We start from the raw sequence: 26,974 nt of genomic DNA, 5'->3' as shown, positions 1-26,974 counted from the left end.
CTATACTCTGGAGTTTAGAAGAATGAGAGATGATCTCATTGAAACAGAAGATTCTGAGGGGGTTTGACAGGATAGATGCCGAGAGATTGTCTCCCCTGGCTGAAGAGTCTAGAACTAGGGGGCATAATCTCCGGTTAAGGGATCGGCCATTTAAGACTGAGACGAGAAGGAATTTCTTCACTCAGAGGGTTGTGAATCTTTGGAATTCTCTACCCCAAAGGTCTGTGGATACTCAATCGTTGAGTATATTCAAGATAGATAGATAGATTTTTGGGCTGTAAGGGAATCAAGGGATATGGGTATCAGGTGGGAAAGTGGAGTTGAGGTTGAAGATCAGCCATGATCGTATTGATTGGCAGAGCAGGCTCGAGGGGCCATATGGCTGACTCCTGCTCTAAATTCTTCTGTTCTTATGTTCTTGTTACAGATATGGTTATAAATGGTTATAAATGTTGGTTAACTTTCAGGCACAGATGTAAATTCCAGATACAGCCCATCCATTTAGCAGGGCTTGTTTGTGAGTTGTACTGTTTATCTCAGATGCTACCTCCATGGTGGTTCTACAATCCAAATGCTTTGATCTTGTTTTGCTTCACACCAATAATTTTGAAGAGTTTATTTTATTTAATGCATTGTTTTTCTTCTCAGTATTCTGTCTGATAGAAGCAGTCTGAGAGATGCTGCTGGATCGTCCTCGACAGATGTTGATATCAATGTTCAGCGGACATTAGAGGACAGTTTAGCCACGGAGGCTTACGAGAGGAGGATACGGCGTTTAGAACAAGAAAAACTCGAACTGAGTAGGAAACTTCAAGGTGAGGGTTTAGCTCGGTTTGGTAGCATTATTAAGCAACATTCGTGCTGCCTGGAAAATCGTCCTACTAAGCCATCTTGTTGGAATTCACAAGCTCTTCAGCCCACTTGATCTCATCCTTCCAGAATAACTTGAGCTTCTTCCCATTATAGCTTTATCATCCACCTGGACCAAGTGGAAACTCTGCTGCATCATTTATTCAACAGTAGGAATATAGAGATGCAGTTCTTCATGAATTACCCTAAATTCTTATTTTGGGTACTTTTTTAATCAAAGGCAGTAATGTTAAAATTGAGAGGCAGGGCATTATATTTTATTTTTAAGAAGCAGTAGGTTTCTTCAGCGGTGTCGCACTGATCACTTCACAATAAATGCCATTATTGTAATACTAGCAATCTGCTGGTGTCTTAATTCTCCACGGTGCAGTTGCAGAATACTTACCCACTGGTTCACTTGGTTTTGTTTGATAGAGTCTACGCAGACTGTTCAGGTGCTTCAGTATTCAACTGTGGATGGTCCGGTAACTGCGAGCAGAGAACTAGAAATTAAAAATTTGAAAGAAGAAGTAGAAAAATTAAAACAGCAAGTATTAGGTAAGGCAATTAGTTTTACGTTTGGGATTTACTCCAGTTTGCTGCGTTGGTCAAATAATGTTGATGCTTAAACCAAGTGAATGTTTCGAAGATGCCATCTTTAGTATGTGAATTTAGATTTTTTTTAATGCATTTTGCACTACCTGAAAACAAAAATAACTTTCAAAAGGGAATTGAATAAATGCTTAAATTGGAAAAAATTGCAGAGAAATATCAGAGGAGTGGGACCAATTGGATAGCTCTTTCAAAGAGCCGCACAGGCATGATGGGCTGAATGTCATCTGTCTGTGCTGTACGATTATATGATTCCAATTTTTTTTCTCATTAAAATCCATTGCAAACTTGCTTTGATTTCCTGCCGCAATAGTTTCAAACTCCAGAAGAAGCTGCGTGCTAAGTGTGCCTCGACCCGTGGTCTAACTATCATGGGAGGTCAGCTCAGTGTTAATATTTAATGCCGCTTTTTGTCCAGGATAATAATCCTGCATGTGTCCTGCTTGAAAGTCCCTTTCAATGCTGTTCAAGCCTCCTGCAGCAGAATGCTGGGAATCCACATCAACAAGTCTCCCTAAACTGAGATCCCGGTTCGATTCTAATGCTATGGGTAATAACCGGCTTTCTTGTGGAAAGGGATACAGGTGAGAGAAACATTCACCTGCCGGTTAGTGACACTAGAGTTTCTTTAGTGGCTGCCCGGTTGCAGGTCTTCAGCCTGTTCTGTTCCATGGAATAAGAACATAAGAACATAAGAAATAGGAGCAGGAGTAGGCCATACGGCTCCTCGAGCCTGCTCCGCCATTTAATACGATCATACCTGATCTGATCATGGACTCAGCTTCACTTCCCTGCCCGCTCCTCATAACCCCTTATTCTTGTATCGGTTAAGAAACTGTCTATCTCTGTCTTAAATTTATTCAATGTCCCAGCTTCCACAGCTCTCTGAGGCAGCGAATTCCACAGATTTACAACCCTCTAAGAAAATAAATTTCTCCTCATCTCAGTTCTAAATGGGCGGCCCCTTATTCTAAGGATATGCCCCCTAGTTCTAGTCTCCCCCATCAGTGGAAACATTCTCTCTGCATCCACCTTGTCAAGCCCCCCCCATAATCTTGTACATTAGGATAACATCACCTCTCAATCTTCTAAATTCCAATGAGCAGAGGCCCATTTCCGGAATCAACCAAATGAACCTTCTCTGAACTGCCTCCAAAGCAAGTATATTATTTTGTAAATATGGAAACCAAAACTGCACGCAGTATTCCAGGTGTGGCCTCACCAATACCCTGTATAACTGTTGCAAGACTTCCCTGCTTTTATACTCCATCCCCTTTGCAATAAAGACCAAGTTTCCATTGGCCTTCCTGATCACTTGCTGTACCTGCATACAAACCTTTTGTGTTTCATGCACAAGTGCTCCCTAGGTCCTGCTGTACTGCAGCACTTTGCAATCTTTCTCCATTTGAATAATAACTTGTTCTTTGATTTTTTTTCTGCCAAAGTGCATGACCTCACACTTTCCAACATTATACTCCATCTGCCAAATTTTTGCCCACTCACTTAGCCTGTTTATGTTCTTTTGCAGATTTTTTGTGTCCTCCTTACACATTGCTTTTCCTTCCATCTTTGTATCATCAGCAAACTTGGCTACGTAACACTCGATCCCTTCTTCCAAGTCATTAATATAGATTGTAAATAGTTGGGGTCCCAGCACTGATCCCTACGGCACCCCACTAGTTACTGATTGCCAACCCAAGAATGAACCATTTATCCCGACTCTCTATTCTCTGTTAGATAGCCAATCTTCTAACCCTGCTAATATATTACCCCCAACCCCGTGAACTTTTATCTTGTGCAGTAAACTTTTATGTGGCACCTGGCCAAATGCCTTCTAGCAGTCCAAATACACCACATCCACTGGTTCCCCTTTATCCACCCTGTTCGTTACATACTCAAAGAATTCCAGCATGACTTTCCCTTCATAAATCCATGCTGACACTGCCTGACCGAATTTTGCTTTTCCAAATGTCCTGCTATTGCTTCTTTAATAATGGACTCCAACATTTTCCCAACCACAGTTGTTAGGCTAACTGGTCTATAGTTTCCTGCTTTTTGTCTGCCTCCTTTTTTAAATAGGGTAGTTATATTTGCAGTTTTCCAATCTGCTGGGGCCTCTCCAGAATCGAGGGAATTTTGGTAAATTACAACAGTGCATCCACTATCCCTGCTGCTACTTCTCTTAAGACGCGAGGATACAAGCCATCAGGTCCAGGCGATTTATCCGCCTTTAGTTCCATTATCTTACTGAGTACCCCCTCCTTAGTGATTGTGATTGTGTTAAGTTCCTTCCCCGCTATAGCCCCTTGACTATCCACTGTTGGGATATTGTTAGTATCCTCTACTGTAAAGACTGATACAAAATATTTGTTCAGAGTTTCTGCCATCTCCATGTTCCCCATTGCTAATTCCCTGGTCTCGTCCTCTAAGGGACCAACATTTACTTTAGCCACTCTTTTCCTTTTTATATACCTATAGAAACTCTTGCTATCTGTTTTTATATTTTGTGCTAGTTTACTTTCATAGTCTATCTTCCATTCTTAATCATTTTTTTAGTCATTCTTTGCTGGCTTTTAAAAGTTTCCCAATCTTCTGTCCTCCCACTAGTTTTGGCCACTTTGTATGCCCTTGTTTTTAATTGGATACCATCCTTTCTTTCTTTAGTTAGCCATGGATGGCTATCTTTTCTCCTACACCCTTTCCTCCTCACTGGAATATATTTTTTTGAGAGTTGTGAAATATCTCCTTTAAATGTACACCACTGTTCATCAACCGTCCCACACTTTAATCTATTTTCCCAGTCCACTTTAGCCAACTCTGCCCTCATACCTTCATAGTTTCCTTTATTTAAGCTTAGTACGCTGGTTAGCGATTCAACTTTCTCACCCTCCATCTGAATTTGAAATTCAATCATGTTATGATCACTCATTCCAAGGGCATCCTTTACCAGGATATTGTTTATTAATCCTGTCTCATTACACAGGACCAGATCTAGGATAGCCTGCCCCCTGGTTGGTTCCGTTACATACTGCTCAAGGAACCCATCCCTTATGCACTCTATGAACTCCTCCTCAAGACTACCCTGACCAATCTGATTTGTTCAATCAATTTGGAGGTTAAAATCACCCATGATTATTGCTGTTCCCTTTTTACAAGCCCCCAATATTTCCTGGTTTTATGCCCCGACCAATAGAGTTGCTACTGTTAGGGGGTCTATCGACTATGCCCAGTGCCCACCAGCGCCATTTTCCCCTTATTATTCCTTATCTTCACCCAAACTGTTTCAACATCCTGATCATTTGAGCCAATATTGTTTCTCACGGTTGCAGTGATTTCATCCTTTATCAATAGAGCTACCCCACCTCCTTTTCCTTTCTGTCTGTCCTTCCGGATTGTCAAATAGCCCTGAATATTTAATTCCCAGTCCTGGTCACCTTGACACCACATCTCTGGAATGGCTACCAGATCATACCCATTTGTCTGTATTTGTGCTGTCACCTCATCTATTTTGTTACAAATGCTACGTGCATTTAGACAAAGTGCCTTTAAATTTGTTTTTTTTACCCTTTTTTCCTGGTGGTTTCCTCGCTCCTTTAAACTCATTTTCTTTATTTTTGCTTTCTAATTTCAGCTTTACTCCTCTCCATACTGAATCTATTTTCAGGTTCCCATCCCCTTGCCAAGCTAGTTTAAACCTTCCCCAACAGCACTAACAAACTCCCCCACGAGGATACTGGCCCCGGCCCTGTTGAGCTGCAACCTGTCCGGCTTGTACAGGTCCCACCTCCCCCAGAAGCCCTCCCGCCTGCACCATCTCTCCAGCCACGTATTCATCATCTCAATCTTTCTAGTTCTGTACTCACTAGCTCGTGGCACTGGGAGTAATCTGCTTTTTAATCTCTCTCCTACCTCCCTAAACTCTGCCTGCAGGATCTCATCCCTCTTCCTACCTATGTCATTGGTACCGATATGGACCACGACCTCTGGCTGTTCATCTTCTCCCCCCAGAATGCCCTGCAGCCGCTCAGTGACATCCTTAACATAGGCACCAAGGAGGTAACGTACCATCCTGGAGTCACGTCTGCGGCTGCAGAAACACCTATCTGCTCCTCTGACTATTGGACTATTGAATCCCTTACCACTATAGCTCTTCCATTCTTCTTCCCCCCCCCACCCCGCCCTGTGCAGCTGAGCCACCCATAGTGCCGTGGATTTGGCTCTGGCTGCACTCCCCAGAGCCACCATCAGAACAGAGTACCGGTTGGAGAGCGAGATGGACTCAGTGGACTCCTGCACTACCTGCCTAGTCCTCCTCTTCTGTTCAGGGGTCACCCAATCCCTATCTTCCTGCACAAAGTGTGGGGTGACTGCCTCCTGAAACGTGCTATCCACGTTGCTCTCAGTCTTGCAGTGACTCCAGCTGACACTCAAGCTCCAAAACATGGAGCTCAAGTTGGTGCAGCTGGAGACACCTCCTGCACACGTGGTCATCCCGGCTGCGCATGTGGTAACTAGAGGGATGGCAGGGACTGAGCTGCCCTGCCATCCCTCTAGTTACACTCGGAATTTATCAAGTAGAACTAAACTCTAAACCTTACCAAAACACACCCAGTGACTACTCAACAAACAGTCAATCTGATTAATAAGTTCTCCTTAGATAATAAAGATCACTTATCTATTTAAATGCAGTTCTTAACTTACACCAATGCCCAAGGTTTCTTAATGAAAAGAAAAAGAAAAAAATACTCACCAATCGACCAGCCAATCACTTACCTGCTTGGCTGTGATGTCACACTTCGATTTCGATTTTTAAAAAACTTTCTGTCCATGCTGCAGCTGGCTTCTCCCGATCTGCCGCTGCTCCAAACTGCTGCCGCCCTTTGTACCCCCGCGATTGCTCAGGTCTCGCGATGGCGGCCGCTTCTCCCGATCTGCCGCTGCTCTAAACTGCTGCCGCCCTTTGTACCCCCGCGATTGCTCAGGTCTCGCGATGGCGGCTGCGTCTCCCGATCTGCCGCTGCTCCAAACTGCTGCCGCCCTTTGTACCCCCGCGATTGCTCAGGTCTCGCGATGGCGGCCGCTTCTCCCGGTCTGCCGCTGCTCCAAACTGATGCCGCCCTTTGTACTCTCGCGATTGCTCAGGTCTCGCGATGGAGGCCGCTTCTCCCGGTCTGCCGCTGCTCCAAACTGCTGCCGCCCTTTGTACTCTCGCGATTGCTCAGGTCTCGCGATGCTGGCCGCTCCTCCTCTCGAATACGAGAACCATTCACTATAATCCAGTTTCCCAATCCCCTGGTTTTATTTACTTACTAGTCGATCACCTGTGGTATTACGCAGAGAGTCAAGACCAAGTGCCCTCTTCAGGTCAGGCAGGGTTGAAGGACGCAGGTTAATTGGACCCAGGCAGAGTTATGACTGCGAAGATGGAGGTCATAGGTGGAAGGTAGAGCAAGGTGGTGTATGGACAAAGGTAGTGGAGGGTTAGAAGCTGTGGAATAAAAGGAAAAGCAGGGTTAGTCAACAGGGAGAACATGGAGTGGAGTTGGAGGCTGGACAGTAAGATAGCGAAAGGTTAGAAGCTGTGTGGGGAAGGGGAACGTAAATCTGGGGCAGAGGCTGAGGAAGGGGTTAGATTGGTACAGCAATGTTAGACACAAAGTGGGGAGCTGGGGGTGGTAATGCAATGTTGGAGGATGGGGGTCGGGGCAGGAGGGACTGGTGGGGAGAGGTTGGGCACAAATATAGGCTGAGTGTGGAGAAGAGAGAACTGAAAATTGTTGGAGTAGGGCTGGAAGCAGCTGCATTACTGCAACCAGTGAAACTAGGAAGGCAAGTCTGGCCAGCTGGGAGGGGGGACGTGGGGGGAGGGAGACAAAGTGGAAACCTCTGAGAGCTACAATCAGAAAAATAAATACCAAAGGTTCTTCACAGCAACCCCACCCCCAGTAACTGATTTAAAAAAAAAAATTCAGCATGTTACTTAGTCTCTTCCCCCAGTGAATACAGTCCTAGCTTTTAGAATCTCTCAGTATACTTGTATCCTCTCATCATAGGTAGAGGCAGCATTTACATGAGAAGTAGGAGAGGGCAAAGATGGAAACATGGGGAATGCCAGAAGTGGCCTTGCAGCTACAGGAGGAATAGCCATTGCAGGAGGTGTGCTTGCTGCATTGGGACAAGGAGGGAGGAAAGATGCAAAGACTGTGCCATGGAGGAGAGTGGCATAATTGACCATGTGAAAAACTGTGAACAAGTTTATGGAAAGTGAGCCTAGGTGGTGAAAGCACTTTCCAAAACTATAGAGGGAGGGTGGTGGCATTGGAAACAGGGTGGTAGTTGGAGAGCATGAAAGGGTTGAGAATGGACTGCAGTTTTGAAAGGGAGGAGCAGAGCAAGAGGGGAGGAAGCAGTTGCTGGAGCCAATGGGCATTGGGCCAAGCCGAAGCTGGTTGGAAGGGCAGTATGCAGGAGATGTGAAGACTGTCTGGTGGGGGCTGGGGTGGAAGTATGGGAGAAGCTGCAGTACATTGAGAATCAGAGATGCATTCGCAGATTGTAAACAGTGGAGCATGACCTGCAACAGGAAACAACTGAATGGATAGCCTCAGTTTAGAAGACAAAGCAATCCACGTGCTCTTGACGACAGAAGTGAGAAAGGAGGGAGATTGATCTATAGTGGAAAATGATGTTGGGGATGCTCCTGTTTTCCAGCATGATGATGAAACAATGAGAGGATTTGCCCATAGAGAGGGAGAAGCGATATTGTTTTAGGTATTTGAGCCACACCTGGCAATGAATGCAGGCCAACTGCTCACTTGAGCCTGTACCCCTTTGAGGACCTGAAGGTGGGTGTTGCACCAGGCCGAAGCATGGCATATAAGAGGGATCTGATGGGGACAGGGGCATTGAAAGCCGAGCAAGGCAGGGCCTGTTGAGCAGATTGTGTAAGTGGCATTGTCATGATGGGTGGAGAGGGTTCTGGAGAAGTAGCTGAGAAACTTGTATCCAGGTGCAGAGGATGACGGTAGAGGGTTTGTAGACTAGCAGAGAGATGTGGATGGTGTCGGGGAAATAAGGACGTGGCCAGAGAGAACCTAGTCAGTCATAGAGAATTCAGAAGTGGTAAGGCTTTGTGAGCTTGCAAGGTTGGGGGTGCATATGGGTATGGGTTGGAAAGCTGAAGTGGAGAGTGAGGTTGAGTGAGGAGAGAAGGGCACAGGAGAAAGAAAGGAAGCAAGTAAAGATAGACTCGTATTTGTCGAGCACCTTTAACGATCTCAGGATGTCCTAAAGCGCTTTACAGCCAATGAAGTACTTTTGAAGCATAGTCACTGTTGTAATGTAGGAAACGGCAGCCAGTTTAGACATAGGTTGGCATCTCTAGGATGACACTTCACTTTTCAGTGATTTTGATCACCTGTTTACTCATTTTTGAGGCTTAGGTTAGTATGTATCTCTTCGTTTTTGCCAAAAGGTAGATATGAATACACAGATGAGCACAATTGGTGAAGAGTTGCTTAATGCAAGTACTGAGTGTGGAAAATGGGGAGCAGAGTTCAGTGAGAAAATAGCCAGGAGGCTACTGATAGCAACAGGAAAGAAAGTGCTGGGCCTCATGGAGTATACTATAAACAGCCATATGTTATTAGGGAGAAATGGTTACCCTGGGGAAGCCGTTCTGTCAAGTTGGACGGTGTTTGGCTTAAGGTTATAGCAGTTCATTTGTAAAGGGGAAACCACATTAGGTATAGTGTGAATTTTATGCAGCTCATGCAGTCAACTCTGTAATGCACAAGTGTGAAGACAGAATGTGCTGTGTCTAGTCAGGTTCATTAGATGCTAAAATGACACATCACATGACTGGGACCTGTGTGTTCTGTCTTATGCCATGGCTTTGGGGTGTATGCTCCTATGTGTTTTTGTGTAAAAGTAGGCAGTAGAATGTGGCAGAGAGCGTGTAGTGATGGGGAACAGACAGGTGTTTCAGCGGCCGTAGACGTAACTCCCGAATGGTATGGTGCCTCCCTGGTGCCAGGGTCAAGGATGTCACAGGGGGACGCAGGGCTTTCTGGGGGGAGAGGGTAAACAGCTAGAGGTTGTGGTCCATATCGGGTCCAACAACATCAGTAAAAAGAGGGATGAAGTCCTACAGGCAGAATTCAGGGAGCTAGGAAGAAAATTAAAGCGTAGGACCTTAAAGGTAGTAATCTCCGGGTTACTACCGGTGCCATTGGCTAATGAGAACAAGAATAGAAGGATAGAGAAGATGAACACGTGGCTGGAGAGTTGGTGGAGGAGGGAGGGCTTTAAATTCTTGAGGCATTGGGACCGCTTCTGGGGGAGATGGGACCTGTACAAACCAGACGGGCACCTCAACAGCGTCAGGACCAATATCCTCACGGGGAATTTTGCTAGTGCTGTTGGAAAGAGTTTAAACTACCTTGGCAATGGGATGGGAACCTGAGAACAAATTCAATAGGGAAGGAACTAAAGCAAAAATTGGATAGCAAGAATCTAGAAAGCGAATCTGTAAGACACAGGCAACCAGGCTTAGTAAGTAGTCAGCAAGAAGATCTTCCTGTGCTAAATGGTATATACTTTGATGCAAGGAGTATAGCGAATAAGGCGGATGAGCTAAGAGCACAGGTAGATACCTGGGAGTATGACATTATAGCCTTTACAGAAACCTGGCTGAAAGGGGGGCAGGTTTGGCAGATCGATATTCCTGGTTACAGGATTTTTAGATAAGACAGAGAGGGGGGTAAAAAGCGGGGTGGCATCGTGGTACTGATTAAAGAAACTATTACAGCGGTGAGGAGGGGTGATATGTTAGAGGGATCATCAAATGAGGCCATATGGGTCGAATTGAAAAATAAAAAAGGGGTGATCACACTAATAGACCCTCAAACAGTGGGAGGGAGATAGAGGAGCAAATATAGTAATAGTAGGGGATTTTAACTATCAGAATATTGATTGGAACAAATATTGTGTGAAGGGTACAGAGGATGCAGAATTCTTAAAATGCATTCAAGAGAACTATTTTAGTAGATATGTAACATGCCCAACATGATAGAGGGCGGTTTTGGATATAGTTTTGGGCAGGTTGAAGGGGTATTGGTGGGATAGCACTTGGGTGCCAGTGACCATAATTCAGTCACATTCAAGTTGGTTATGAATAAGGACAAGCATAAGCCTGTAATAAAAGATCCAAATTGGGGAAAAGCTAATTTGCTAAGTTAATGAGTGATTTGGCCACAGTGGACTGGAAACAGCGACTTGTGGGTAAATCAGTTTCGGAACCGTGGGAGGCATTCAAAGAGGAGATCCGGAGGGCTCAGGCCAAACATGTGCTCTTAAAGAAAAAGAATGGGAATAATAATTCTAGAGCCCCCTGGATATCTAGGGACTTACAAGGGAGAATAAAGAAAAAAAGGGAAGCTTATGTCATATACCAGTGGCTAAATACTGTAATCTTTAGAGGAATATAGAACGATAAGAGGCAAAATTAAAAAGGGTATTAGGAATGCTAAGAGAGAGCACGAAAAATTCTTGGCTAGTAAAATTAAGGAAAACCCTAAGATGTTCTATAAATATATTAAGAGTAAGAGGGTAACTAAGGAAAGGGTAGGACGTATTAGAGACCATGAGGATAATCTTTGTGTGGAGGCGGAAGATGTTGGTTAGGTTCTTAAGGAATACTTTGCATCTGTTTTCACAAAGGAAAGGGGCAATGCAGATACTGCTATCGAGGAAGAATATGATATTCTGGATGAAATACATATAGCGAGAGAGGAAGTATTAAGGGGTTTAGCAGCTTTGAAAGCAGATAAGTCTCCAGGCCCGGATGAAATGCATCCCAGGCTGTTGAGCGAAGTAAAAAAGGAAATAGCAGAGGCCTTGACCATCATTTTCCGGTTCTCTTTGGATTTGGGCATGGTGCCTGAGGATTGGAGGACTGCTAATACAGTACCCTTGGTTAAGAAGGGAGATAGGGATAGACTGAATAATTACAGGCCTGTCAGCCTAACCTCAGGGTGGGGAAATTATTGGAAAAACTCCTGAAAGACAGGATAAATCTACATTTGAAAAGGCAAGGATTAATTAGGTACAGTCAGCACGGATTTGTTAAGAGAACATTGTGTTTGACTAACCTGATTGAATTTTTTGAGGAAGTAACCAAGAGGGTCGATGAGGGTAGTGCTTACGATGTAGTATATATGGACTTTAGCAAAGCTTTTGATAAGGTCCCGCGTGGTAGACTGGTCATGAAGGTTAAAGCCCATGGAATCCAGGGCAAAGTGGCAAGTTGGATCCAAAATTGGCTTTGAGGTAGGAAGCAAAGGGTAATAAGAACATAAGAATTAGGAACAGGAGTAGGCCATCTAGCCCCTCGAGCCTGCTCCGCCATTCAATAAGATCATGGCTGATCTGGCCGTGGCCGTAATGGTTGATGGATGTGTTTGTGACTGGAAGGATGTTTCCAGTGGGGTTCCGCAGGGCTCAGTATTGGATCCCTTGGTTTTTGTGGTATATATCAACGATTTAGATGTTTCTATGTTTCTATGAATATAGGAAGTATGATTAAGAAGTTTGCAGATGACACAAAAATTGGCTGTGTGGTTGATAATGAAGAGGAAAGTCATGGGCTGCAAGAAGATATCAATCTCCTGGTCAGGTGGGCAGAGCAGTGGCAAATGGAATTTAATTCAGAGAAGTGTGAGGTGATGCACTTTGGGAGGGCTAATAAGGAAAGGGTATACACATTAAGCGGTAGGCCACTTAACAGTGTAGATGAACAAATGGACCTTGGAATGCTTGTCCACAGATCCCTGAAAGTAGCAGGCCAGGTGGATATGGTGGTTAAGAAGGCATATGGAATGCTTGCCTTTATTGGCCAAGGCATAGAATATATTTTGTATCGTTCTTTACGTAGAGGACACTAACAATATCCCAACAGTGGATAGTCAAGGACTATAGGGGGGGAGGAACTTAACACAATCAGAATCACTAAGGAGGTGGTACTCAGTAAGATAATGGGACTAAAGGCAGATAAATCCCCTGGACCTGATGGCTTGCATCCTAGGGTCTTAAGAGAAATAGCGGCAGGCATTGGTTGTAATTTATTGAAATTCCCTGGATTCTGGGGAGGTCCCAGCAGATTGGAAAACTGCAAATGTAATGCCCCTATTTAAAAAAGGACGCAGACAAAAAGCAGGAAACTATAAGAACATAAGAATTGGGAACAGGAGTAGGCCATCTAGCTCCTCGAGCCTGCTCCGCCATTCAAAAAGATCATAGCTGATCTGGCCGTGGACTCAGCTCCACTTACCCGCCCGCTCCCCATAACCCTTAATTCCCCTTAAACTATAGACCAGTTAGCCTAACATCTGTGGTTGGGAAGATGTTGGAGTTCATTATTAAAGAAGCAGTAGCAGGACATTTGGAAAAGCAAAATTCGGTCAGGCAGAGTTAGCATGGATTTATGAAGGGTAAGTCATGTTTGACAAATTTGCTGGAATTCTTTGAGGATGTAACAAACAGAGTGGATTAAAGGGGAACCAGTGGATGTGGTGTATTTGGACTTCCAGAAGGCATTTGACCAGGTGCCACATAAAAGGTTACTGCACAAGATAAAAGTTCATGGGGTTGGGGGTAATATATTAGCATGGATAGAAGATTGGCTAACTAACAGAAAACAGAGAGTCGGGATAAATGGTTCATTCTCTGGTTGGCAGTGGGGTGCCGCAGGGATCAGTGCTGGGACCCCAACTATTTATAATCTATATTAACCACTTGGAAGAAGGGACTGAAAGCCAAGTTTGCTGACGATACAAATATGGGAGGAAAAGCAATGTGTGAGGAGAACACAAAAAATCTGCAATAGGACATAGACAGGCTAAGTGAGTGGGCAAAAATTTGGCAGATGGAGTATAATATTGGAAAGTGTGAGGTCATGCACTTTGTCAGAAAAAAAATCAAAGAGCAAGTTATTATTTAAATGGAAAAAGATTGCAAAGTGCTGCAGTACAGCAGGACCTGGGGGTACTTGTGCATGAAATACAAATGGATAGTATGCAGGTACAGCAAGTGATCAGGAAGGCCAATGGAATCTTGGCCTTTATTGCAAAGGGGATGGAGTATAAAAGCAGCAAAGTCTTGCTACAGCTATGCAGGTTATACCTGGAATACTGCGTGCAGTTTTGGTTTCCATATTTACAAAAGGATATTATACATGCTTTGGAGGCAGTTCAGAGAAGGTTCACTAGGTTGATTGCGGAGTTGAGGGGGTTGACATGAGGAAAGGTTGAGTAGATTGGGCCTCTACTCACTGTAATTCAGAAGAATGAGAGGTGATCTTATCGAAACTTATAAGATTATGAGGGGGCTTGACAAGGTGGATGCAGAGAGGATGTTTCCACTGATGGGGGAAGACTAGAACTAGAGGGCATGATCTTAGAATAAGTGGCTGCCCATTTAAAACTGAGATGAGGTGAAATTTCTTCACTGAGATGAGGTGAAATTTCTTCTCTGAGAGTTGTAAATCTGTGGAACTTGCTGCCTCAGAGAGCTGTGGAAGCTGGGACATTGAATAAATTTAAGATGAAATTGACAGTTTCTTAAACAGTATGGGGATAAGGGGTTATGAGGAGCGGGCGGGGAAGTGGAGCTGAGTCCATGATCAGATCAGCCATGATATTGAATGGCGGAGCAGGCTCTAGGGGCCGTATGGCCAACTCCTGTTCCTATTTCTTATGTTCTTATAAGAGCAGGGAGGCTATGCTTAAATTGTCTAATACTTTGATTAGGCCACAGCTTGAGTGCTGCGTGCAGTTCTTGTCACTATTATAGGAAGGACGTGATTGCACGAGAGAGGGTGCAGAGGAGATTTACTAGGATGCTGCCTGGAATGGAGGATCTTAGTTATGAGGACAGATTGGATAGGCTGGGTTTGTTCTCATTGGAACAGAGGAGGTTGAGAGGGGACCTCATTGAGGTGTACAAAATATTGAGGGGCCTGGACATAGTGGATAGTAAGGGCATATTTCCATTGGTGGAGGGGTCTATTATGAGGGAGCATAGTTTTAAGGTGGTTGGTGGAAGGTTTAGAGATGATTTGAGGGTGGTGGGCTTCTTTAGTAGAGGGTTGTGGGGATCTGGAACTCACTGCCTGGAAGAGTTGTGAATGCAGAAACCCTCACCACATTTAAGAGATGGTTGGATGGGCACTTAAAGTACAGTAACCTGCAGGGTTATGGACCTAGAGCTGGTAATTGGGACTAGACTGGATAACCTCTTGTTGGCCGGCGCAGATATACTGCATGGAATCGAATACAGCCAGGGTGATCTCCTGGACTAGTTTTGATCGCCTGGATGGGTTGGAGAGGAATTTTCCCAGATTTTTTCTCCCTAACATGGCCTGGGTTTTTATCTGGCCTTTGCCTCTCCCAGGAGATCACATAGCTCTGGTTGGGGTAGAGTGTAGAATGTTTCAGTATAAGGGGTGTCGCAGTTATGTGGGCGGACTGGTTGGGCCGGTCCTCTTTGACTTTCCACCATTGTTCATAGGTTTATATGTAACCTTCAGGGCTGCTGACCAAGGGCCGTGCGGCTCATTGTCGGCCGACGCGGACACAATGGACCGAAATGGCCTCCTTCTGCGCTGTAAATTTCTATGTTTCCTGCTTTTGCTGTCACTCTGATTTCTGCTGTCAAACAAAAATTTGCCACAATGAAAGATTTAATTTCCAGCCGTGGCTTAGTTGACAGCACCCTCACCTCTGAGTACTGAGGGAGTGCTGCTCTGTCGGAGTACTGTCTTTCGGATGAGACTTTAAATCGAGGCCCTATCTGCTCTCTCAGGTAGGCGTAAAAGATCCCATGGCACTATTTTGAAGCAGAGCAGGGGAGTTATCCCCCGATGTCCTGTCCAATTTTATCCCTCAATCAACATCATCAAAACATTATCTGGTCATTATCACATTTGTGGGAGCTTGCTGTGTGCAAATTGGCTGCCACGATTCCTACATTACACAGTGACTATAATTCATTGGCTGTAAAGCGCGTTGGGACATCCGGTGCTTGTGAAAGCTGAGAAATGCAAGTCTTTTCTTTATAATGACCAATCAAACCAATCAAAAGAAACTCGTGAAGAATTGCTCAGGATAACAGTTAAAATTGTGTTCTCAATGGTACAAGGCAATGTACGCATGTACACAAGCACATAAGAAATAGGAGCAGGAGAAGGCCAATTGGCCCCTTGAGCCTGCTTCGCCATTCAATAAAGATCATGGCTGATCTGATCATGGGCTCAGCTCCACTTCCTTGCCAGCTTCCCATAACCCTTTACTCCCTTATCACTCAAAGATCTGTCTATCTCCACCTTAAATATATTCAATGATCCAGCCTCCATAGCTCTCTGGGGCAGAGAATTCCACAGATTTACAACTCTCTGAGAGAACAAACACAGACCTGTGAGTTAGTTATATGGAGGACTGGCAGAAGTGAATCGTAGACAAGAGTTTTTAATCTCCATCTCATAGTGCAGGAAAAGAGGCCATTGACAGAACAAACTACCCCCGGCAGTGGGTCTACTGCAATAGAGCCAGCTCCCTGAACCTCTGGTGCATGATGAGGCATGGGTTCAACAACGAAACTGTGCTGTCTGGTCCACGGTAGCCTGCTGGTCACCATCCTCACTGCATTAACGCAGACCATGAAGGATACCATTGTCCTCCTCCTCTTTTCAATTAGATTCTTGCAACCACCGACAGTGGACATCAGAGTCAGTTGCTATGTCATCCACTGCTGCTGAATCCATTTTGCCATGTGTAAGCTTCACCAGTGACCAGCAGCATGAGAGGCAAATGCAGCTTTATTGATTTGCTCTCTTTCCCCAAGGTACAAGGCAACGTATGCATGTACATAAGAAATAGGAGCAGGAGTAGGCCAGTTAACCCCTCAAGCCTGCTCCGCCATTCAATAAAATCATGGCTGATCTGATCATGGGCTCAGCTCCACTTCACCGCCCGCTTCCCATAACCCTTTACTCCCTTATCATTCAAAGATCTGTCTATCTCCACCTTAAATATATTCAATGACCCAGCCTCCATAGCTCTCTGGGGCAGAGAATTCCACAGATTTACAACCCTCTGAGAATAAATTCTTCCTCATTTCAGTTTTAAATGGGCGACCCCTTATTCTGAGACTTTAAATGTTAATTTATTTCGTAAAGGAATTCAATGTTTGTAGCATCCTCTGCACTTCCAAATGATATGGTAGGTCATCAGCACACAAAATTGCAGCTTCATATTATTTCAGGCTATAACATTAGCAGTTTATTTTAGCTCTTTTCTTTCACCTTCGTCCTACTTATTCTTAGCCTGCTTTCCATTAAGCCCCAAGTCCCCGCGAGATGAACAGAGCCCTTCAGAATGAGAAGACCCAGAATGAAATGTGAACATTTTTGACTGTAATCGCAGCCTGCTGACCCTTGTCCTCTGCATTTTTAGCTTGAGCAGTTTGCACACAACTGCTAAGGCACTTGTGCAAGAGAGGGGGAAATGCAGAGGTGGGTGTGGGGAGGGAATCGTTCAATCCACAGTAGTGCATTGCACTGAAGTAATGCATGGAGAACAGTACCTGTGACATATCAATAAAAGGGAATGGGACATTTATATAGAAGGGGTTCAATGCTCATGTCGGTGAATTCCTAATGAAATCTGCTTTAAGAAAAAAGATTATTGGCTCAGTTCACCAGGCTTTTCATTCTTAAATCCTATGGGGAATTTGATAAAACATGACATTTTGTGCATTCAGAACACCATGTGTTTTCAATTTTAGGAGAGGGTGGTTAAGCTTCTAACTTTGCTGTGAGTCTTAAAGTAGTAAATGAATAAGACATGTTCACATTACCAAGTACAGGAAGATCAGTATTTACTTATTGAGAGCATTTAACTAACCTGCAAATATTTCAACAAACTGTGCACTCACTGGGGTTGAAATTGGTCTTTGCCAGTCGTGCGAAACAGGCTCATCATCAGTCGGCACTCTGTTCTCCACCACCCACGATTTTCTTTTCCATTGAAGTCTTAACCAGAAATAATTATTGGGCTTTGCCAATGTTTACGAACATTCCGCTGTGTTCGCAGTATTGTGGCACAGCCTTATTTTTTCTGGTTTCTTATGTTTTACTTTGGGGTTCATGCAGAGTTAATGTGACAAAACATTTCCTATTGAACTCTTGACTATTCCAAAGAATCTAGGAATGAATTAAAAGTAGTGTAGCCAGCTTCCTCTTTAATTTTTTTTTAGCTACTGGCCTTGGTTTTAAACTAAGAGACATCCATCTTGGGGTCACTTGACTTCAAGTTGAATCGATATAACGTTTAACCCATTTTTGATGCCGCTTTTGGAATAATATGTGCAGTTTTAGGCACCCTGCGTTCAAAAATGCTCTGAGGAATTGGAGAGGGAAGGCAGAAAGGATGAATGCAGGTCTTCAAAAATTATGGAGGGACTGAAAGAATTGGATTTGTTCACTGAAGGAAAGGAGTGAGAATATGACCAGATGTTTAAGTAATCGGATTAGGGAGACAACAGTCCCGTGTACCAAGACAGCAGGGACAGTCCTGGCACAGAGAGCACTGAATTGGGTGAGACGCCCCGCGACACTTTCTTCCCAGCCTGCAAATAGAGTGGCCTTCAGATTTTAGTCAGCTCGAGTATTTAGGTCCATTTTGACTGATGGCTTCTTTATGGCCCCATATTTTATGCACCAGTGTTAAATTAGCACCTATCGCTTTTCAGTTGTACTTGTACTGGGTTTGCTTATTTTTCTTTATGCGTCCAATTGGAATGAGAACAAGGGAAGCTCCCTGGCCGAAGGAGCTCTTAAATTGACTTTATATGTTTTCATGCTGCATGTAATGCAGTGTTTCTTGTCGAACAATGTTTTCCATATTTCTAAAATTTGAATTTTCCAAACAATTTTGTGAGACTTTTTTTATTCTTTAAGTTTGTTTTTAAAACACTTCGACTATAATATTTCATCATTGAGGTGGTAGACGACGAAAGAAAGCATGACAGTGAGATTAACAGTATAACTGGAGTCCGTGGCACCTCTACCTGCCCACTGGCACTACCCAGGGCAGCTGCTTCAGTTTGCTCGAAGTCAGCAGGAGAGAGTGTGCCACCTGCAGCAAGAACAGCACTGCCAGAGATTGACAAGATCATCACTACCCTCATTAATTGTTGAGCCTGTGTCTAATTCTCAGCTAGCACTGCAGTATTAGCTAACATTCTACCCCGACATGTATCACACAGGTGACTGATGAGTTTATCATAGAATTGCGACCACTTTATTTCCTTTTTCACTGAATAGTATGACTACCCATGCTACCACATTGGTGCATTTCTCAAAGTACAGTGGGTTACTAATGTCTGCCATGTGCCTGAACGCTATGCATGTTGTTAGTAAGTGATCATGTTTGTCTTACACTGGTTTGATGTGTGAAGCCCTTGGAAGGTGTGCATGTGGACAAGCTTTCAATTGCATGTTGCATCTTGACTCTCTGCCCCATGGTTATGTGTGAGATGCAGAGCGACGGCTTTGTAAGGGCTTGGCATGGGTAACCACTAAATGTGGAACAGCTTGATTGGCATCACTTTGTGGGTTGGAATCCTCTAACACAAACCTGATACATGGTTTTATTGGATAGTCTTACCATACCAAATTTCTTTGAGTATGCTGTCTTCTCCAGCAGGTATTGTAAACAGTGCAGAGTTGGCCACCACTGCCTGTCTCTCAGGTCTCTGTGGAGAGTACAATGCTGGATAACCATATCATTCAACAGAGCTGTACCTGTCTTCCACTTGCAGAATCCACGTTGAATTATCATTCTTTCCCCTGCCCATTCACCCATGTTTTTTCTAGATGGGCACTTCGAAGCCCTGGAATTTTCAACAGCAAACACTTTAAGAACCTTTCTGCAAAGACTCTTTCATCACGCTCCCCGCACAAGGCTCAAGTGTATTCAAATGGGATTCGTGACTTTGACTCACAGCTTTTTACAGTGCTGGGGGGAAATCTGGTCCTTGTGCAGCAGTTCTGACAGCTTTTTACAGTGGTGGGGAAAAATCTGCTCTTTGTCATCATCATAGGCAGTGCCTCGAAATCGAGGAAGACTTGCTTCCACTCTAAAAGTGAGTTCTCAGGTGACTGTACAGTCCAATACGAGAACCACAGTCTCTGTCACAGGTGGGACAGTCAGTGGTTGGAGGAAAGGGTGGATGGGGAGTCTGGTTTGCCGCACGCACCTTCTGCTGTCTGCGCTTGATTTCTGCATGCTCTCAACGACGAGACTCGAGGTGCTCGGCGCACTCCTGGATGCTCTTCCTCCACTTAGTGTGGTCTTTTTACAGTGGTGGGAAGAAATCTGGTCCTTGTGCAGTAGACCTGGCAGCTTTTGAGCCGGGATTATTGAGTCAGTCCTGCTCCTGTTGTGAGGTGGCACCGACACACGGATGTTTGGCCTTCCATAGTCAAATTTCTATGATATTGAAAGCCACAGTTTTTTATTGTTTGGTTGCTATTTTCCCCCTGCTTCATTCACCACTTCAAGCAGATGGGGCCAGTGCTTTGTCTGTTCTTTGACAGTTTACCATTGTCAGTGTTGGTGAGTGGTGTGATGAAGCGGTGTACTCTAGGCGTTTATCCTACTCTCTGGTCCCACTGTGGTACTTTCCCACACTGGCAGGGACTGGAACACTAACTGTTGTATAGAGGATGGTGAAGAGATGTCCTGTAGAGTTGTAATGGAGGTACCCACCCCAATGAGCTGACGAAGGTATGAATGGCACCCTGCTCCGATGGAGGCATGGCTCCTGCATACCAAAGAGAAGGGATTAAATGTTTGATCCTATTCCCCTTTGGGATCGATGACCTTGTTTTGCTGTAGCAGTGGAGCCTTCCTAAAGCCCAAAATAAAGCCTGTGCCTGCTCTCGACAGAGTGCAAGTCCTGCTAGGACTAGCGCCCGTGAGCTAGGCAGAATTCCTGGGAACTCCCCCAGACAAGCCCCCCCCCCCCCCCCCCACCCCACGCCTTCCCTGGATGCAGCAGGGCGTGGGCCAAAGGAGTGCCTATTACACTACCCCACCCTCAAACACAATATCTAACAAAATGAACGTGGGCTGGAAATTGACGCATCCAGGTTCTACCGAAATTGCAATCCCTTCCCATATCAAATGTTATATGACAGAAACAGACCATTCGGCCCAACAGGCATCTATGCTATTCACCTCAACCATTCCATGTGGTAACAAGTTCCAAATTCTCACTACGTTCTGGGTAAAATGGCAGAGAAATTAAACAAATACTTTGAGTCTGTCTTCACGGAAGAAGACGCAAAACATTTCTCGGAAATAGTGGAGAACCATGGGTCTAGCGGGAAAGAGGAACTGATAGAAATTAGTATTAGTATAAAAATAGTACTGGAGAATTTAATGGGACTGATGGCCTACATCCTAGGATTTTGAAAGAGGTGGTTATAAAGAAAGTGAACATACGAAGAACATAAGAAATAGGAGCAGGCCATTTGGCTCCTCGAGCCTGCTCTGCCATTCAATAAGATCATGGCTGATCTGATCCTGGCCTCAACTCCACTTCCCTGCCCGCTCCTCATAACCCTTGACTCCCTTATCATACAAAAATCTGTCTATCTATTTGCTGCCCAGAATGGGACCTACCGCCTGCTACCATCCAGAATCAGCGTGTAAGGCCCATTTTTGCCGCCGTACGGTCCCACATTTTTTTCACCAAACCTCCGCCCAAAGTATCGTCAGGACCTTAGCGATTCTTTGGATAGGGTTTGGGCGGAACTTAGGTTTCACCAAACTCTGGCCCAAAAAGCTAGTATTCAGGTACAGTAAGTAATCAGGAAGGCAAATGGAATGTTAGCCTTTATTGAAAGGGGGATAGAGTACAAAAGCAGAGAAGTCCTGCTACAATTGTACAGGGTATTGGTGGGCCAAAACTGCGTACAGTTTTGGTCTCTATTTAAGAAAGGATATACTTGCATTGGAGGCTGTTCAGAAAAGGTTTACTAAGTTGATTTTGGAGATGAGGGAGTTGACTTATGAAGATAGGTTGTGTATACTCATTGGAGTTCAGAAGAATAAGAGGGGATCTTATCGAAACGTATAAAATAATGAGAGGGCTGGACAAGATGGATGCAGAGAGGATATTTCCACTCATAGGGGAAACTAAAACTAGGGGACATAGTCTCAGAATAAGGGGCCGCCCATTTAAAACTGAGATGAGGAGGAATCTCTTCTCTCTGAGGATTGTAAAATCTGTGGAATTCTCTGCCCCAGAGAGCTGTTGAGGCTGGGTCATTGAATATATTTTAAGGCAGAGATAGACAGATTTTTGAGCGATAAGAGAATAAAGGGTTATGGGGAGCGAGCAGGGAAATGAGCTGAGTCCATGATCAGATCAGCCATGATCTTATTGAATGACGGAGCAGGCTTGAGGGGTCAAATGGCCTACTTCCACTCCTACTTCTTGTGAATGGCCAGGGTGAGGCAGAGTAATTGTTTTAACAGGGATTAGGACATCAAAGGTGGTGGTGAGGATGTGATTGAGCAGATCAGTAGCTGCAGAAATGTCATGGTGAATGGAGGGCCAAAGGCTGGCCATTGGGAGTTGGTAAGTGCAGTAGGAAGAGAGTTGGGAGAGAACCTTTCCAGGGACAGATACAGGAGGAAGTAGGGTGGGGGCGGGGGGGGGGGGGGGGGTGGGGAAGAGGCGGGCGGGGGGGGTGGGGGTGGGGAAGAGGCGGGTGGAGGGGTTGGTGGAAGGGGGATGTGGGTGGAGTACGATACGGGGAAGTGGTCGGAGATGGCCTTATCTGCGATTGACACGATGGGAGTAGCGAGGCCATAAGCGAAGGCGAGGTCGAGGGGCTGGCCGTGAATATGGCCAGCCTGTCTGTCTTCCTGAAGTTTATCACTCGCCTCTCTGTTCACTATACTTCCAAGTTTTGCGTCATCTGTAAATTTTTAAATTGTACTCTGTACACCTATGGCTATGTCATTAATATACATCAAGGAAAGCAATGGTCCTGGAACCGACCCCTCTGGAACACCACTGCATACCTTCCTCCAGTCGATAAACAACCGTTCACCGTTTGCTGTCACTTAGCCAATTTTGTATCCAGGCTGCCACTGTCTCTTTTTTATTCCATGGGCTTCAACTTTGCTGGCAAGCCTATTATGGGGCACTTTGTCTGTTGGCTGTTTACCTACCCCCCTCAGAATGTTCAGCAGTCGCTCAGAGCCATCCTTAACCCCAGCACCAGGGAGAACCCCTCGAGCCTGTTCTGCCATTCAAAAAGATCATGGCTTATCTGATCATGGACACAGCTCCACTTCCCTGCTCACTCCCTGTAACCCTTTACTCCCTTATCGCTCAAAAATCTGTCTATCTCCACCTTAAATATATTCAATGACCCAGCCTCCACAGCTCTCTGGGGCAGAGAATTCCATAGATTTACAACCCTCTAAGAGAATAAATTTCTCCTCATCTCAGTTTTAAATGGGCGGCCCCTTATTCTAAGACCATGTCCGCTAGTTTTAGTTTCCCCTTTGAGTGGAAATATCCTCTCTGCACCCACCTTGTTGAGCCCCCTCATTATCTTATAAGTTTCAATTAGATCATCTCTCATTCTTCTGAACTGTAATGTGTATAGGTCCAACGTCCTCAACCTATCCTCATAAGTCAACCCCCTCATCTCTGGAATCAACCGAGTAAACCTACTCTGGCAGCCTCCAATGCAAGTATATCCTTCCCTTAAATAAGGAGACCAAAACTGTATGCAGTACTCCAGGTGTGGCTTCACCAATACCCTGTACAGTTGTAGCAGGACTTCTCTGCTTTTATACTCTATCCTCCTTGCAATAAAGGCCAACATTCCATTTACCTTCCTGATTACTTGCTGTACCTGCATTCTAACTTTTTGTGTTTCATGCACAAGGACCATCATGGAGTCACGTCTGCGGCCACAAAATCACCTGTCTGCTCCCCTAACTATTGAATCCCCTACCACTGTTGCTCTCTCTTACCCGCTGCACCCACTCCCCCCCCCCCCACTCCCCCGTACAGCTGAGTCCCGTGGTGCTGTGGACTTGGGTCTGGCTGTACTCCCCAGAGGAACCATCGCCCTCGCCAGTACCCAGAATAGAATACAAATTGGAGAGCGAGATGCACTCAGTGGACTCCTGCACTACCTGCCTCCTCTTCTGTCTGGCAGTCACAAATTCGCTCTCTTGCTGCACACTCTTAAGCTGTGGGGTGACCACCTCCTGAAACGCGCTATCCACATAGCTCTCAGCCTCACAGATGCACCGCAGTGACGCCAGTGCTGTTCCAGCTCTAAAACCCGGAGCTCAAGCTCCTCCAGCTAACACCACTTCCTGCATATGTGGCTGTCCAGGACACTGGAAGTGTCATGGATTTCCCACATGGCACAGGAGGCACATTCGTGGGATTGAGCTGCTCTGCCATGCCTCGATTTAATAGACTATGAACTTGCTTAGCAGAAATAAAAAACACTCACCAGCTGCTCACCAATCAGCTCCTTCAGGTTTTTTACTCTGACGTCACTCTTTCAAATTCTGCCTGTGTTGAGTTGCTCCGCTCCTAGCTCAGGTCCCATTCAGGTTCGCTGGTTCTGCAATTGGGCCTCCTCTACTGGATTCTTGATCTTGCTATTGCTCCCGCTCAGGTCCGCTGCCTCTGCTCTCAGGCCTCCTCTGCTGCGCTCTGTCTTGCTCTCGCCCCCAGCTCTGCTCCTGCTCAGGTCCGCTCAGTGTGCATTTTGCCCACCCTGACTCTATACAGGACCGTTTCTGGCATCCTATTATATAAGGAAATAGCTGCGCGGGGGGAGGAAAGAGGCCTCTCTGACTCACTCCACTCAATCCCATAAAATGCATCTAATCCATGTGGATTGCATATACTGTTCCGCCTTGAACTATCTTATCAGTGTCTATATTGCAAGAATAGCAATGGGATGTTGTCGAACCTCTACTAGTTTGGTGGGTGCAGGGACAGACAGTTGTTTTTATATTGGGGTTTGGTGGGTGCAGGGACAGACAGTTGTTTTTATATTGGAGTTTGGTGGGTGCTGGGACAGATGGTTGTTTTTATATTAGAGTTTGGTGGGTGCTGGGACAGACGGTTGTTTTTATATTGGAGTTTGGTGGGTGCTGGGACAGACGGTTGTTTTTATATTGGAGTTTGGTGGGTGCTGGGACAGATGGTTGTTTTTATATTGGAGTTTGGTGGGTGCGGGGACAGACGGTTGTTTTTATATTGGAGTTTGGTGGGTGCTGGGACAGACGGTTGTTTTTATATTGGAGTTTGGTGGGTGCTGGGACAGATGGTTGTTTTTATATTGGAGTTTGGTGGGTGCGGGGACAGACGGTTGTTTTTATATTGGAGTTTGGTGGGTGCTGGGACAGATGGTTGTTTTTATATTGGGGTTTGGTGGGTACTGGGACAGATGGTTGTTTTTATATTGGAGTTTGGTGGGTGCAGGGACAGACGGTTGTTTTTATATTGGAGTTTGGTGGGTGCTGGGACAGACAGTTGTTTTTATATTGGAGTTTGGTGGGTGCTGGGACAGACGGTTGTTTTTATATTGGAGTTTGGTGGGTGCTGGGACAGATGGTTGTTTTTATATTGGAGTTTGGTGGGTGCTGGGACAGACGGTTGTTTTTATATTGGAGTTTGGTGGGTGCGGGGACAGATGGTTGTTTTTATATTGGAGTTTGGTGGGTGCTGGGACAGACGGTTGTTTTTATATTAGGGTTTGGTGGGTACTGGGACAGACGGTTGTTTTTATATTGGGGTTTGGTGGGTGCTGGGACAGATGGTTGTTTTTATATTGGAGTTTGGTGGGTGCTGGGACAGACGGTTGTTTTTATATTGGAGTTTGGTGGGTGCTGGGACAGACGGTTGTTTTTATATTGGAGTTTGGTGGGTGCTGGGACAGACGGTTGTTTTTATATTGGAGTTTGGTGGGTGCTGGGACAGACGGTTGTTTTTGTATTGGAGTTTGGTGGGTGCGGGGACAGATGGTTGTTTTTATATTGGAGTTTGGTGGGTGCTGGGACAGACGGTTGTTTTTATATTGGAGTTTGGTGGGTGCGGGGACAGACGGTTGTTTTTATATTGGAGTTTGGTGGGTGCTGGGACAGACGGTTGTTTTTATATTGGAGTTTGGTGGGTGCTGGGACAGATGGTTGTTTTTATATTGGAGTTTGGTGGGTGCGGGGACAGACGGTTGTTTTTATATTGGAGTTTGGTGGGTGCTGGGACAGAAGGTTGTTTTTATATTGGAGTTTGGTGGGTGCTGGGACAGATGGTTGTTTTTATATTGGAGTTTGGTGGGTGCTGGGACAGAAGGTTGTTTTTATATTAGAGTTTGGTGGGTGCTGGGACAGATGGTTGTTTTTATATTGGAGTTTGGTGGGTGCTGGGACAGAAGGTTGTTTTTATATTGGAGTTTGGTGGGTGCTGGGACAGATAGTTGTTTTTATATTGGAGTTTGGTGGGTGCTGGGACAGATGGTTGTTTTTATATTGGGGTTTGGTGGGTGCTGGGACAGAAGGTTGTTTTTATATTGGAGTTTGGTGGGTGCTGGGACAGATGGTTGTTTTTATATTGGAGTTTGGTGGGTGCTGGGACAGACGGTTGTTTTTATATTGGAGTTTGGTGGGTGCTGGGACAGACAGTTGTTTTCATATTGGTGTTTGGTGGGTGCTGGGACAGACGGTTGTTTTTATATTGGAGTTTGGTGGGTGCGGGGACAGACGGTTGTTTTCATATTGGGGTTTGGTGGGTGCTGGGACAGACGGTTGTTTTTATATTGGGGTTTGGTGGGTGCGGGGACAGACGGTTGTTTTTATATTGGGGTTTGGTGGGTGCTGGGACAGAGGGTTGTTTTTGTATTGGAGTTTGGTGGGTGCGGGGACAGATGGTTGTTTTTATATTGGAGTTTCGTGGGTGCTGGGACAGATGGTTGTTTTTATATTGGAGTTTGGTGGGTGCGGGGACAGACGGTTGTTTTTATATTGGGGTTTGGTGGGTGCGGGGACAGACGGTTGTTTTTATATTGGGGTTTGGTGGGTGCTGGGACAGACGGTTGTTTTTATATTGGAGTTTGGTGGGTGCGGGGACAGACGGTTGTTTTTATATTGGAGTTTGGTGGGTGCTGGGACAGATGGTTGTTTTTATATTGGGGTTTGGTGGGTGCGGGGACAGATGGTTGTTTTTATATTGGAGTTTGGTGGGTGCGGGGACAGATGGTTGTTTTTATATTGGAGTTTGGTGGGTGCTGGGACAGATGGTTGTTTTTATATTGGGGTTTGGTGGGTGCGGGGACAGACGGTTGTTTTTATATTGGAGTTTGGTGGGTGCTGGGACAGATGGTTGTTTTTATATTGGGGTT

At 45.2% G+C, this 26,974-nt stretch overlaps 1 protein-coding gene across 1 annotated transcript in view; it reads left to right on the top strand.

Annotated features, from left to right (window-relative positions):
* The window catches only part of LOC139250262 (serine/threonine-protein kinase MRCK alpha-like), a gene marked incomplete at its 3' end in the record, with an annotated part of 472,269 nt that overhangs the window by 249,144 nt on the left and 196,151 nt on the right, over window positions 1-26,974 (top strand). The window contains exons 11-12 of the mRNA XM_070872760.1: window positions 649-815; window positions 1,285-1,407. Coding sequence (XP_070728861.1) covers window positions 649-815; window positions 1,285-1,407 — 290 coding nt within the window. The remainder of the gene's footprint in view (window positions 1-648; window positions 816-1,284; window positions 1,408-26,974) is intronic.

Source organism: Pristiophorus japonicus, unplaced genomic scaffold (genome assembly GCF_044704955.1).
Source record: "Pristiophorus japonicus isolate sPriJap1 unplaced genomic scaffold, sPriJap1.hap1 HAP1_SCAFFOLD_360, whole genome shotgun sequence".
Taxonomy (NCBI): Eukaryota; Metazoa; Chordata; class Chondrichthyes; family Pristiophoridae; genus Pristiophorus; species Pristiophorus japonicus.
The sequence above is the reverse complement of the archived record's forward strand: the minus strand, read 5'-3'. Positions and strand labels throughout refer to the sequence as shown.